Raw genomic sequence first — 15,206 nt, 5'->3', positions numbered from 1 at the left:
GATGGAGTGCATGTACAGATGTATTAAACTAGTCAGACATTATTATACAGCCAAGGACTTGGCTTGCCATCAACAAAGTTTGAGGCTAAAGACAACTTTAACGTTGTAGGGGGTTTTGGCATCATACTCAGAACAAGGAGCGAAGCTTTGGCATCACAAAGTTGCAACAGTAATAGTAGCCCTCAACACCAGGTACTTTGCTGTTTACATTATCTACCATTCTGAACTATATCTCAGGACTATAAACAAAGATCGCATTAGGAATAACTGTTCAACACTGTAACATACCATTCCCAAATGTAAATGACAGAGGTAGTGCACTGCCATTAATTGTACATGCTATTTTTTTTATTTTAAGCAAAGTAACTTCACAAATTCAGGAGAAATAATGATCTCAAATTTAACATAAGGACAACAAATAAGGTTAAATATGAATTTTAAGCTGTATCACCTTAAGCGTGGCACTAGAGTTTTCAGATGTATGCCATGTGACGTCTCCTGAAGAATGGTTTGAAGTCTTCACTGTACAAGGGATTATAATATCTCCAGGAGGAGCTGCAGTTGGGACTTTACCCACACAACCAGTTGCTTCGCGGCCTGGGTCAAAGCGATCTACAGTTAGGGTGATACCTTCTTCATCTAGGAGGCAAAAAGCAGTAAAAGGAGATGGTTTCAACCAAGACACATTTTATGCTTTGAACAGATGTACGAAATACAGAGTATATAGCAGCATTGAGAACTGCTTATAATAATAAAAAAATTATTTAAAAAAAACTCAGTTTCATCTGAGCAAAACCTGAAACTGATCCATAGCAACTGACTGTGGTGAGTTGAAATGGCAATGGAGGGGAGGAGGAGGCAGAATGGCGGGTGGAGGAGGGATAGAGATGGATAGACAGAGGTGTGGACCCCTCCCTATGGGGGTGTCCAGTGATCCTGGTGGGAGGCAAATAACAGGGCTTTGTTTTTAAAAATAATGAGCAGCAGTAAACTGCTCCGTAATGGGAGATCACTAACTTTTTTTCCATTTATATCCTAGCTGAGACTGTCAAAAGGTAAGGGGACTCCACATACTCTTCAAAACCCCCGCTTCTAGTAATCACACTGTGGATACTTTTATATGTTTGTAAAGCCTGGCAGACCAAAATAGTATTTTTGGAATCATGTATTTGATTGCATTTTTAAAACTGTAACTGAACTTAACTGCAATGTTTAAATACATCTAGATATATTTAAAACATTACCAATTTAATAGAATAATTGTGAAAACTTCGGAGGGGAGGCCCTCGATTATTTTTTTTCCACTGGGTGGAGGGCTTGGAATCAAAAAGTTTGAAGATCACCGATATAAAGGATGAAAACTGTGACCATCTTAATGTGGCTTCTGCATTATCTCTGGTTTGGTCTATTCTGGTCTCTGATAATCAGCCTAGCCACACAAGTCGGGTACCTTTTTTTAGGTCGAACGGAAGTGCATGGCCTCTAATATATACTTCTTTGGAGGCTCTCTGCTTTTGCATTGGTTTGTTTGTGTCCTTAAAAAGCCTTGCTTGCTATTGGTCAATCCTTCCTCTTTGTCCCACCTTCTCCTCAGTTTTACACTCCACTGGAGCATGGCCCCAGTACTTGTACAATTCCACTTGTGCCACTGTAGCATCTGCTTAGGGACTGCTTTTTTCCCCCTCTTAGGATAAGAGCATTTGACCAGAGCGCTGGATGTTTTCAGTGACTCCAGTCAGTTTCTGTAAACAGAGCTGTAAATCATGTTCTTCTCTGGTTACATGTGCTGTGCTTTCAAAGTCTAACGTTAGAGGCTGTTTTCTGGGGCACCTGCTTCCGTCCCCTGCCGCCACTGTGCAAAGACAATCGTGACCACAACTAGGTTTACATTACGCGCTGCTGATGTGCAGAGAAAATGGTTACCTTACAACATTTGACATATATCGCCCCAATTTAAGATGGCAACTGCACGTTATCCGCGATGACATCATTAATGTCATGACGAACCCACCTCTTTTCCTTCGCTGTTGCTTGTTTTTAAAGCGCACTGCACTGGTTCAGGTTACAGGTGCTGTACGCTAAAACGGAAATATGAAATACCATTTGTATAGTTTCACTGTGTGCTTCTTTGAGGTTTTTAATGTGCACCATTTAAATGTTTCAAACCTTTCACTTTTTCCCCCCCATACGACGTGAAGTTAACAAGCTTTGGTGACTTGTAGTGCACACATCGGACTTGCTTTGTCCTCGAATGGGTGCAGCTGTGTGTTTGTATTATGTACGCAAGGTTGCAGCACACAGGTGGCATCTTTTGGTCTTTTTGTGCACTGCAGAATCTGCGGTTTATTGCAGGATCACAAACTTCATCTTTAAGAAGAACCCTATAAAACAGTATCCTGTACGTTTGCTTGGAATCTTTGGAGCAGAAAATTTGTATGCCCCCAGTTTTGCCTTGATTTTATTTGCAATGCCAAGTACACTGATTTGCTCTACGTGAAGCAAGTGTAGGGGATGTAATACAACTGTACACTGTCTTGTTTAATGCTTAGAATTCACTCTCTCAAAACATGGTACTTTTCCAAGCGTCCAAGGCAGTCAGGCCATGTTCAATACATTAGGATCAGCCCTAACCGGTTAGGGTCAAAGCATGTTGAGTTCCGGGCCTTGTCATTTTTACTTTACACATAGGCATGCTAAGTGTGCCTGGCTGAAAATCCTGGTGTGTCTGAAGATGATACAAATGGCACAGGACGAATAGGTAGTTGTTCAAATTGCTGTATTTCAGAAGGGTGGTGCTTGCCTTACGGAATATCACAATTTAGATTTGGTTATTTTTGTCAATATATATGTTGTGGATTAATCACTCCACTACTTCGACATACTGGCGTCTACTGGGTGAATCCCTGTAAAATAGGGATTCAAAGGGCAGCAGTAATGTTGGAACAGGGACAATGGCCCCCTTCCAACAGTCTCTATCGAGTCTTGATTGTAGCTTGGTAGGCAGAGTAATGCAGACCTGAGCAACAATCAAAAAGAAACTCTTGGTACAGAATGGTTTCACATTCAGTGTGAGGTCAGTGCGCAAGTGAGGCTTTTACCTCGTGTTTCAACTGAAAGAAAAAATATATATATATATATATATATATATATATATATATATATATATATATATATTTTTCTGCTCTAATGCGTGGTACTAACTTTTCACAATCTCCAGCAGTACCGAGGTAATGCAGGATATGAACAGTCTATCCACTGCATTAAAGTAGTTGGCAGAAATGTTAAAGCCAGCCGCTTGGGATGCCAGTCTTCTGTGAGTGGAGTACCAGGCGGACATTAACCATTCCAATGAGTGGTCCTTATATCAAATTAGACCACCTCAGCACAAAATTTGGTTTTCGCCTATGAGGTTAGGACCAGGACATTGAGGATCATAAGATCCATCAGAGTACCCTGCCAATAGTAATGATCCCTGTAGCTGTCAATCAGCATCCCGTACAACATCTGCAAAGAGACTGTGCTCTAAGTTATGAGTAAATGTCCAGATGCCAGACAAATGAGACAAACATTGGACTCACAATAGCACAACTGTTTATCGCAAGATTAGAAAGAACTAATAATGGAGGGGAGGCAGAGCTAGGCTACGCCCAGATGGCAGTCATCTGTACCTGGGCAGATATCTCTCTGCGCACTTCCGCACCCTAGGCACTGCATGCACAACAGCAGTAAGGAACTGTGACAAGGGAAAAATGAAAAGACGAAAAATATATATAACACACCTGTACAATTGTTTGGATGGACACCAGTGCTGTCTGGCAAGTACTGGAGGCTACTGCCCACCTTTTTAATCACATGGCTAATAACAGTGAGCAGAACATTTGCACTGCAGGTCATCAGTAACTTCACTGTTTGCTAATCTAGCTGGGAAATGCTAAAGCTACCCTTACAGTCAGTTTCTTCTACTGGCTGGGTCTTTTATGGCGCACTGCAGTGGCAGCCTAGAGACTAGTTGGGCAAAGGATACTGCCTTCATAGTAGAAGCCTTGGAATTGCAATTAAAAAATAAATTTACAAAAATCCCTAGCGCCTCCAATGTCCAGCCTAGTTGGAAGCAAAACTGATGCTAGCCTGGCAACATGGATCCTCTTCTGTGTTCCTCTAGTGACTAAGCCTGGGGGCCAACAGGATACTGCTACGACGACAGCAGTCAAATTCAGAGCTCAGGAAAAAAATACCCTGGTTCTGGGACTCAAGTGCCCCCTGTGGATCCTTGTCTGAAATGCTTTATCATCTGGTTGCATTTTCTAAGTAAATCTATAGTGTTGCACTGTTCCATTCTACACTTATATTCTTGTAGAAAGTCGGGCTGATCTAATTACGCAATGTGCGGGTTGCTCTTGCTACAGCTGAGGATTAGCTTTCCCCAATGCACTGACCACAACACGGGAGTTTGCAAGACCTCTTCTATTTATAGACATTTGCAACAGCACTGCTAAATCTACTGTGCATCAGTCGTATATATTTTTATTACATAAGGGAACAGATTGTCTGGAGAACCACACTACTTCACCTACATCAATATTGGACTACATGTATATTATCCTGTAAGAGACCTTCTTTCTCACAGAAGGGAGCAGGGAAGGCAGCTTGGTGCCTTGCCGAGGAGAGGAGGGTCAAAGAAATGCAATATCTGGTGAACTAACCTTGATTATCAGTATAGCTTCTATGCTCATAGACGCCAGCCCCAGTAATGGCCAAAACACATTGGTTTTGAGTGGTGTGATGCTGAAGCCGTCTACGTGTTCATAAGGAAAACTATATCTTGCAATTCTGGCTCTGAAATAAAAGCAGGGACTTTTGATGATGTCTGCTGGAAAAGGAGCAATTGTGTGATTATGCTGCCTCTGCGTGGAAGAAGCTGTAAGGACACTCAATGATGTGCATACAAGGTATCTGTGGACCACGAGCCCGAATTAAACTTTTTTGCTGTGGTTTTGCACCAATCATGACATCAGGAACTCCCATATAAGAAGTAAAACAGTAATACATTTCAGTGCAACCACAATGTTATGTCAAGGACAAAATAGTAGTTTAGACGTCATAAAAGTCTGGATTTAAAACCAGGTACAGAACATTTATAAAACGCGAAAAGCGTGTGTTACTGTATGTTCAAGATGGATAGAGAACGCACCTTTGCCGATCGGAATAATCTCAAAATATAAAAACATAAAGGAAGAGGTTTAAGGTTTTACAATACTTCCTGCATTCGTTTGAGTGATTTCTGTGCTAACAACATATCACAAAAGGTGCAGCTTTACAGCCTAGGGATTGCCTTGTTTTATTTTTTCATTTCATGATGTTCCACATTCCTCCAGTACAGCTACACAATCTCAAAAACATTTATATCGGCAAGGGAATGGAGAAGTCGTAAGGTTGACAGAGTCTTTGCTTTAATTTCAGGTTGCTGGGTACATGCTGCTTACTGAAACTGCTGCCCTCCTGGATGGCTATCAACGCAGCATGGACACATTCTGTGGTGAATGTGAATTCTAGATGATAGACTATAAATTAAAATTTGAGGAATCCCGAGCAATGCCATTACTTGGATTAGCCCAAGCATGAAACAGACTATATAAAATATATATTTGTTTCATCTTCTTGACAGTCTTTATTAGAATGGTTTAAAAAGGTGGCTAAAATGGAATGATGATGCTCAGGGTAACACGTTTTTGTTACGCCAACTCATACTGAAGAGTCATACATAGCATGGACATGCGGGAAAATATTTTACTAGTGATGATAACCAGGGATTGCAACCTAATTTAATTGTATTCAGCTCAAGACTGCTTAGCTTTTGGAGTAGCCTTGTCTGTTAGCTTCTGCATTCTTAATGTTTTGACAAGCGAGTGTTAACCGCATTAATGGTGAAATCAACTAATTTCGGTATGGAGGCAAGAGGAATGATCCCGATCTTAATTCATTGGTATTTATTTATTAATAGACAATATGTTTTCCAAGCACACTTGACTGTTGTGCTACTAAGTGTCTTAAAAGCTAGAACACAACCACATCTGAGGAGGCTAGTGAAAGTAATTGCTGCTTCACAAGCTTGCACAATGAAATGTATGGACAGATTCAGTTACAACCTAAACAAAAAAAAACAAAAACAAAACATACCTTCATCCACTGTTAACCAACCAACCAAAAAGCACGAAGATGCTTTCTTCCTTTCGCTTTTAGCATGAAGATAAGCAAGACGCACAACTTTTTCCAGCACTAGCAACCTAGGATTCCTAAGAAAATGAAAATAAAACATTACATTCCTTTATCACAACTGGTTGACTGGTACACACACATCCACATGCGCTATATGACCCTCTAGGCTTTCAATGTGTCAAACATTCCACCAAATAAGAAAACATCAATATATTACAATTAGAAAAGGACAACTGTTTCCATTATCACAGTTGGAGCTTTGTCACACAAAATGCGAGGCATTTGTTCAGTTTCTTTGGCATTTAGCCTCCTTCATACGCTTATTTTTCCCATACCTCCAGCACATGAATTACTCACTCGGTCCCATCTGTCCCTGTACTAACTCAGAGACCCTTTCTCACACATAGCATTGGTCTAGAATTTTTTAGTATGGAAACAGTATGAGAACAATGGCTGGTAAGGAGTGGCCCTTGAGCAGAGGCTTTCAACTGCTATTTTTATTTTGTTTTCTTTGCAATGTTAATCCACCATCGACATCCATATATAATTGCGGTCACTGCTGCCACAAAAAGTCTTAAGTAACTAGATTCTGCAGTTTTCTCAATAAGACGAGCCATGTGTTACAATACCATAAATTGCTTTAATAGCATGGTTTAACTGCACAGCCATTAACCCACAGACAAAAGACAAGGAAATACTACCCCGAGAACCAGCTATCTTACAGACTAAGACAGATTTAAGTAGACTAATGTTGTGTACCTTTCAGAGCATGTATGCGTTATGCTTTTAACTATTAGAATTGTACTGCAGTTCTTTAGCATGACATACACTTACCGGTAGTAGCCGAGATGTAAACCAATGGTGTCACCCATAGGAGTTGGATCCCAAAGGGCTAATTTCGAAGGTGGAAATGCAAGGGGTGACCTTGTTGACTGACACCTAAAAATGTTTAAAAATTAGAAAGTGATCAAGAACAAATATTTAATAAAAAAAATACAAAAAATAAATAAAAAAAATCACCTTTTCATCATGAAATTTAGATTCGTTAAAATCCTGTTGGTGGCGCATTGTGCCATGGGTTATAAGACACCTATACTTCTACATTAAAGTGTGAATCCGTAACAAATCAAACATAGACACTCATTATTAATGAGTCCTCACCAGCGAGCATTAAAAGATCATTTCATCCCCGACTAAAAAGAAATAAACTATAACCAATACCTAAAGTCCATATATCGTCACCATTGCAAAGAATTATAGATGAACAACTGTGGAAAAACCTAATGGAACATCAAACCAATTTTGTTCAGCACGACATTAGAGAACGCCTTCCGAGAACAGCCAGGCAGCTGAGGCCAGTGAAAATGACATAGGTGCACAAAATATGGGTGCAGCATTTAAATACCTGACAGTCGAGTTGTTTGCTACGCTGGTAAAAGCCGCTTCCATGATATGGGAGGGGAGGTTCTTCAAATGTACCTGTACACTCATCTCCTTTTAAAACTGCAAAAAAATAAAAACATAAACAAATAAAACACACAGCCCAGAATGATTTCTGGTAAGACAATGACAGTCGCAAATATCAACTGCCAAATTTAGAAGGCAACATCCACTGAATCCAAGTTAGCTGTAGCACTGTTACAAAAACTAGAACTAAAGTATAATATACCTTTGTTCACAAAAATGCATGAATTCAACCTAACCTCCAGCAACAACTCTTCCCTGTGGAGAAGTGTGGCTCAATGGTTAGAGCGGCAGACCCTGAAGCAGAGATCTGGCTCAAGACCAGGGTTCAAGTCCCGCTTCGGCAGGTCTTGGGCTCAATTCCCCTTGACCAGATAATTCTCGCCTCGGTGCCTAATCTAATTCATGGGTCCCACTCTGCAACTCTGGGCAATAGCTTGCTTAATCTCCACAACGGCCCCAACAGCGCTTGGATGCCTGGCTTCACCCTGGGGGTGCTCAGGAGTGGGCGCCTCACAGGGAAAAGCCAGGAGGGGTTCCATAGCGGTATGAGTACAGCGCCTTGAGACCCTAACGGGTGAGTAGTGCGCTATACAAGTGCTAATTTACTTTACTTACCTGTCAGCTATTTTCTATAATTCAGCATTTAACCAATGCTAGAGCTTGTAGCAATGTAGCTCTTTCGTCCTCTGATCCGTTCCGCCCCATCTGATCATTTTATCATCAACATGATCCCACTAACTTTTGTGGAGTATCACTTCTGCACAACTAATAACATACTTTCCACTTCGATGCAAACCTGAAATCCCAATTGACCAGTCCCTACTCTGTTGACCCTTTGCAATCTTATTTACTTCTGCACCGCTTCGGACTTTCTGGAAACACACAATAGTGGTTACTCTGTTGAAAAAGCCCATGCACTGGCCAACTATTAGCATACCTTAGTGCTACCATTTCCCCTCTGAACTTCTCAAAAAAGCAGTGCATCAACAGTTATCTTAGAATACAATGCTGTTTTACACTCTCTGCAATCGGGATTCAAAAGCATCCCATAGTACAGAAACCACCCTTCTGGCCGCCAGGCAAGAAATCAGAATGCTCTTGAACGAAGGGAGGAAAATCAGCCATTAGGATCTTCCTGGATCTCCCTCTGCAATTGACATGGTGTCCGATTCCATTGGTCTCCAACGGCTCCATGGTATGGGCATATGTTTCCAATACAATTGATACCCAATTGCCTTTCTGCCAGAACTCAATATATTGACATGCCTCACTATAGTTTGACCTCCTAAAGCCCCACCCTATTCAATGGTGGGATGTCCTCTCCCGCACAAGTTGTAAAATTCCAAGATTTTATATATCCTAGACAGAGGATGCTAAAATCTTTACAACTATCTCAAAAAAGGACTTGTATACTCAAGCCAAATGTAATTCCTGTATGGTCTAAATTAACAACGAGATACCAACAAAGTGCCTAAAAGAGCCAGTGATGAAAACGAGGTAACCTCACCAAATACATGAATATCTGAGCTCTTTGGTGGCCATGCAATGTGGGCGACAAATCAGCACAACAACAAAAAAAAATCCAACAGTGTTTCCTGACCGAGATTTTACCATTGACGGTGAAATTAATCAATATCTGCTCTGTCTTTTGCCATCCTTAAAATGATTTGACAAATTGTTCCTTAACTCCTTTTGGTTATCCAAAATCAGTCATTCCAGTGCTTTTCAAGTTGCAACTGGACTATAAGAATGCCCTTCATATAGGCACAGTTGCACACCAAATGGAGGCCACCAGGTGGTTCAGAATGCTGCAGCCTGTCCAATCCTGACATTAATGATTCGCTCGACTATCTCCAAGATCTTTCACAGTTCCACAGACACTTCTGAAGCAATGAGCAACCTTCAAAGCTATCAGTTTCACACACAAATCATTGTAAAATACTGCGCTCCGCCCAAGAAACGTTTAACCAACTCTCCATGCACTATTCGCTCAGCTAATGTCTGTCAACATTCCTTGTGCTAAAGCACGTGGTTGCGCTTTTTCAATTGGTAGCTTGAAAATGGTGTAAGCTTCACTTCTCAGTTTGCCCGATAGCCAATTAACAATAAAATAAAAATATTTTAAAAAATAACAATTAACTATAAATGGCTCTTTTGACAGCCCTTTGACTCAGTCATCATGCGTACCCTAGCACCCGGATCCCCCTCATGGGCAATGGTTTGCACAATATTAATTGAAGCAACATAACATCAAAAGACCGACAATACTGTACAGGTTGGAAAATGACGAACATAACTTGATATTTAAGGTGCTTAAACCCAAAGGGGTAGAACTGGCCCCATCCCAGGGAAGCGTACGCAGGACTGCAACACACGGCATGTTAAGGGCTAGATTTATTGCATCTGAAGAATGCAATCCCTACAGGAAACTAAATAGCACTTGGGATAAGAGTTTACTCCCATAGGGTGCCTGGAGCAAATGGGCAACTTGAAAAATTAACAGTTTAGTGCTCTACGGACTGTTGCCAAATTCCCTTTGAAATGTAACCATGTATTTTCACAAATGGAACTTCACAATTTTTCTTGAAAGCAGATAAGACAAAAACGTATTGAGTCCAAATATATTGTGCTGCTGATTCAGGTAAGAAACTAGTTATTATAATACAGATGTCAGTCTCCAGGCGTGATGAAATTTTCACAAAATATTATCAGAAAATAAAATTCACATTAGAAGTAGTAAAATGGTTCCAATGCAAAGAAAAACTTCAAGATCTAATAAAACTATTGTTCAGTGGCATAGCCATGGACCTCGCTTCACCTACAAAGGCAAATATTCTATACAGCTAACACATGCCACACAAACTCAGTGCTCATAGTTTTCAACACCCAGATTCACCTCTTTTTATTTTCAAGTCAGTCTACATCAGGACAAATGAGTTGCATAAAAAAAAAAAAAAAAAAAAAAAAAAAAAAAACACACACCACCACCACACACCAAACTCTTTAAAACATTATAAGTGGAATTAAATATCTACAGGTAACTGCCAGACTAAGCTGTTGGGAAATCTTCAAACAACTTTAAGCTCCTTTGGGATGCAGTGAGCTCTGGAATTTAGGTATCATTAAATCTATTAACAATTAAGTTAAAAATATTTATGAAAAACAATTCCTACAAATAAAATAAAGCAGCTGTTACTAAGAGAGTGCATCTCTGAGCAGTGAAAGACTCGTATAAGCAAGCATATTGTAAGAAATATTTTGGTGAGCCATTCCTAGTGATATTTAAGTTGAATTTTGTGATTAAGATAGGACCTAATTCCTGGGTCAGACGTTCTGCCAAAACGGTCTAGCATTTTGTTAAGAACGATCTCACGAGAACGATGAATTTTCCATGAGCTTTATTCCAAAACACAGCCAGACAGAAAACAACTGACAAGCCTGCTCCTGTCCATTCTAACCGCCTCACAAGAACCTTCCCACTCGCATTCCAGTATCCTAAATTCTATAGCCCCACATGCCAATTCGCAGCATGAGCCCTCACCCCAGCTAAATGCATTCCACCCTCACCACACATCTTCCCCCTTACATTTATGCACCTTTCACATAGATATATATTTCCCAAAGAAAAACATACATTACAGCGCAAATAAACGTATTACACATAAAACTATTCTGAGGGGGGAGAGGACTTGGTAGGGGTTAAGTACTCAACAACACTATACCCACAACCCTTAATTATTAATTTTTTTTCTACGTAACATTTGACTTGAATCAATTTACACATCTACACACATAATCACTAAACTTTCATGGTCTTGTGATTCTTCTTCCACACCTACTAAATGTATCCTCTTTTTCGGTTGTACTTCCCTCTTGTACCAGGACTCCGTTATAACTATGTGCCTGTGCAACCTCTGCATTTTGCATTGGAACGTTGTTCTCAGGTGGAGTATGCATGTTTTTCCCAGTGACCTCATCCACTGACCAATTGGTCTTATTCACATTAATATTTCTTCTACCTTTGTATGGTGAGACTCTGCTTAAATGACACACTTTTCCATCCTCAAGCAGCACAGCACAGCATTACACAACAATTTTACAACCTTTAAACAGTGGATAGAATTTTCCTTTTTCATATTTCTTGAAACCGGGAATCTTCACCTTTGTCCAATCACCAACCTATACATTTACAACTTTACATTTGTGTTTAGCGTCAAAATATTTTTTTGTCCATGTTTGTGCAACCTTCATATTCCTTTTGGCAGCTTCAGCTGTCCAGTCACTTTTCCTTCCACCAGACATCCATCTTTCTTAACAGAACCCCCCCTCTCATTATTTCAAAATGACTGACCCGTGAACTACAAGGTGTTGCCCTATACGACCAAACAGTTCTCCACACCTCTCTTTCCCAACACAATTTTGCACTTTCTGCCAATTGTATGCTGTTCTTCACCACCCTGTTAAAACGCTCGACAACACCATTGCCTGCCGGACTATAGTTGGAAGTAGTAACATGTTTTATACCACATCTTAACAAAAAACACCTCAAATTTATCAGACGTGAATTGCGGCCCATTGTCCGTTACTATGACCTTAGGCACACCCTTTCTCCCCAAAACAAAAAAAAAAAAAAAAAAAAAAAAAAAAAAAAAACACTTTATCCAAATATTCAACAATAGACAAAGTCTATCTTACTCATAATTTCTATTTCTGGCCATTTAGAGAAATGATCAATCACCACCACAATATATCTGGACCCATCCTCCGCATGTATTGGTCCCGTTATGTCTAGACCTATTTTCTCCCAAGGCATGTCTGGACAGTTAATACGAAAAAAAAGGTGGTTTGAATGTAGATAAGGTTCTCTCTGATTCAATACAAAGAATACATTCACTCACTTTTTCTCCACAGCCACATCCATTCCTGGCCACCAATACAACTGTTTGATTTTGCTCTTCTTCTTTGATATACCTAAATGACCATCATGGCAGATATCCAGTATTTTATTCCTAAGTGCCTCTGGAGGAATAAGTCTATCATTACGCATTAACCTATTACTCTGTATGTACAATTCCTCTTTCACTTCCCAAAACACCAGTACATTCTCCTCCAGATCCTATTTATGTGGCCACCCATCACATAACAACGTTTGAACTTTACATAACATTGCGTCTTCACTCAAAGCTTTGTTCCACTCTTCTTCAGTAATACCATGAACGTCATCCACTACGTTAGCTACACAACAATCCTCAAATTCATTTACTCCCTAATCAGTTTCAGCCAAAGGCATTCTACTCAAGAAATCAGCGATTTTATTCTTGACCCCTGGCACATAACATACCTCATACTTGTAATCCAAAAGTCTTATGGACAATCAAGCAATACGTAGAGAAGCTTTAAATAATCCATTTGTTGTCAACACCTTAGTGAGTGGTTTATGGTCACATCCTAGGATGACGTTTGATCCTCCATACGAACGACTGGCAGTGCTCCGAACCCCATATGCACGCCAGGTCTTCTCGCTCGATAACCAAATACTTCGCTTCAGTATCAGTTATTGGGCGGGAAGCAAATGCAATCTCACATTCTCTACCACATTCTTCCACTTGTGTAAAAACTGCACCCAAACCTCTACTACTGGCATCAGTAGTGACAATTCATTGCAAATTTGGATAAAAACCTTGAAGAGCGGTGCTCTGATAATGTTTTTTTAATCATTTGAAACGCTGCCTCACACTCCTTAGGACACAAACATGCATTTTGTTTTTAACAATTGTCTAATGGGGTAAGTTTTATGGGAAAAATAATGCACATATTTAGTAAATAATTCAGCGAAACCTAAAAATGCTCTGACCTCATCCTTATTTGTAGGTGCTGGCGAATCTTATTGCTGCTACCAAACTAGCTTTAGGTTCAACACCCTTACCGCTAATCTCATGTCCCAAATAAGTGACATTCCGTTTTGCAATTTTACACTTGCTATATTCGGGCATGAGCCCATTGTCACTCAACACTTGTAGGACTCTTCACTTTAGCGGCATGGTTTTTTTTTTCCTTCTTTCGATTCACCCATAATAAAGATGTCATCTTGAAAAAAAAAAAAAAAAAAAAAAAAACACACACATCATGTAACTTGCTAAATAATTTACACATTAGTCTTTGGAACATAGCAGCTGCAGATGCTAGGTCAAAAGGGACCCTAACAAATTAATAACAAACAAATAATGAGATAAAAGCAGCCAATCTACAGCTATCTGAATGTAACAAAACCTGGGTAAACGCTGAGGTTAGGTCAACTGTGGTAAACCACTCCTTGCCTTTAGTTAGAGCCACAAATACATTGATTATAGGTAAAGGGAACTGGTCTACCATTGTGTTCTTATTAGGATCTCTAAGTTCCACGCATAACCTCAATTTCCCATTAGAGCGCCTAGCCACCACCAATGGAGCAATCCAGTCTGACGCCTTTCAATTTGCTTGATAATGCCAGCCTGCAGTAATTTATCCAATTCACCAGACAACTCACTTCTAATACTTAAAAGGTATGTTTCTCACTTTATGGACAACAGGTACCGCATTTTCCTTTAACAAAATTCTATGTTGGAATTTTTTTTAGTTACCAATGGTACCCGAAAACACCTGAGGAAATAAATCTTTTATGGAATCCTCATTGACTTCTTCACCCTGAATCACAGAAACCAGTTCCGTGCTATTTGTATCAAGGATCATTCTCAGTGCACCCTGGTCCCATCAACCTAAAACAGAAGGTCCAGACTTAGAAACTTTGAGGAAATATCAGGTGTATCTAGATCTCCACCTACAACATGCTTAATTTTTATTAACCAGACCGTTTCATTTACAGTTGTGTAAGGTGACCCAGAATCTGCAGTTACGATAATGGTAACTCCTCCCATTAATATTTCACATTTCATTTTTTCAGTTGCTAACCAGATGCATCTCTTATATTAAGGACCCACATATTCCTTTCGTTGCGGTCCGATGTAGACCCAGAATCAGTGGCACTTTCTAATCATTTAATCGCAGACTCTTTTTTTTTTTGCTCCTGCAGACTTTAACACAATGACCCATAATTCCGCAACCAGAACATTTCTGATACCGAGCTAGACAGTTCTTATCATTTGCGTAATGCCCCAACATTCCACATCTGAAACACGCAACCTTTGTCTTATAATCCTCTTTTTTCTTCTTCTTCTTCATTTTATAGGAGCTATGTTTATTAGATTTACTGCCTTTCACACTCAAACTTTTCTTCCCCTCCATAACTTTGTTAACAAGAGCGTTAGACTCTACTCTGGAGTCATCCTCTTTTTTTGTTTCTCATCAAATACTGCTTTTTCACATCTTCCACTCAATTCTGCCTTTTTGACTACTTCTATTACCTCTTGTAAAGGTGATTCCCCTTTAGTCCACAAGCAATCCTGTATACTTTGGTTTGCAGCATGCGTAACTACATGATGAGTTTATAAGAGATCAAATAAAGAGCCAAATCTACATGTTCATGC

General features: G+C 39.9%; 1 protein-coding gene across 2 annotated transcripts in view; it reads right to left on the bottom strand.

Annotated features, from left to right (window-relative positions):
* Positions 1-15,206, bottom strand: part of STIL (STIL centriolar assembly protein) — a 159,869-nt gene that overhangs the window by 137,039 nt on the left and 7,624 nt on the right. For both annotated transcript variants that reach the window (XM_069232712.1, XM_069232713.1), the window contains exons 2-5: positions 7,622-7,719; positions 7,051-7,155; positions 6,178-6,293; positions 452-639 (exon numbers count right to left, since the gene is read on the bottom strand). In XM_069232712.1, coding sequence (XP_069088813.1) covers positions 452-639; positions 6,178-6,293; positions 7,051-7,155; positions 7,622-7,707 — 495 coding nt within the window. In that variant the 5' untranslated portion in view covers positions 7,708-7,719. The remainder of the gene's footprint in view (positions 1-451; positions 640-6,177; positions 6,294-7,050; positions 7,156-7,621; positions 7,720-15,206) is intronic.

The sequence above is a fragment of the Pleurodeles waltl genome, chromosome 4_2 (assembly GCF_031143425.1).
Source record: "Pleurodeles waltl isolate 20211129_DDA chromosome 4_2, aPleWal1.hap1.20221129, whole genome shotgun sequence".
Classification (NCBI taxonomy): domain Eukaryota; kingdom Metazoa; phylum Chordata; class Amphibia; order Caudata; family Salamandridae; genus Pleurodeles; species Pleurodeles waltl.
This window is presented reverse-complemented; position numbering and strand designations above follow the sequence as displayed.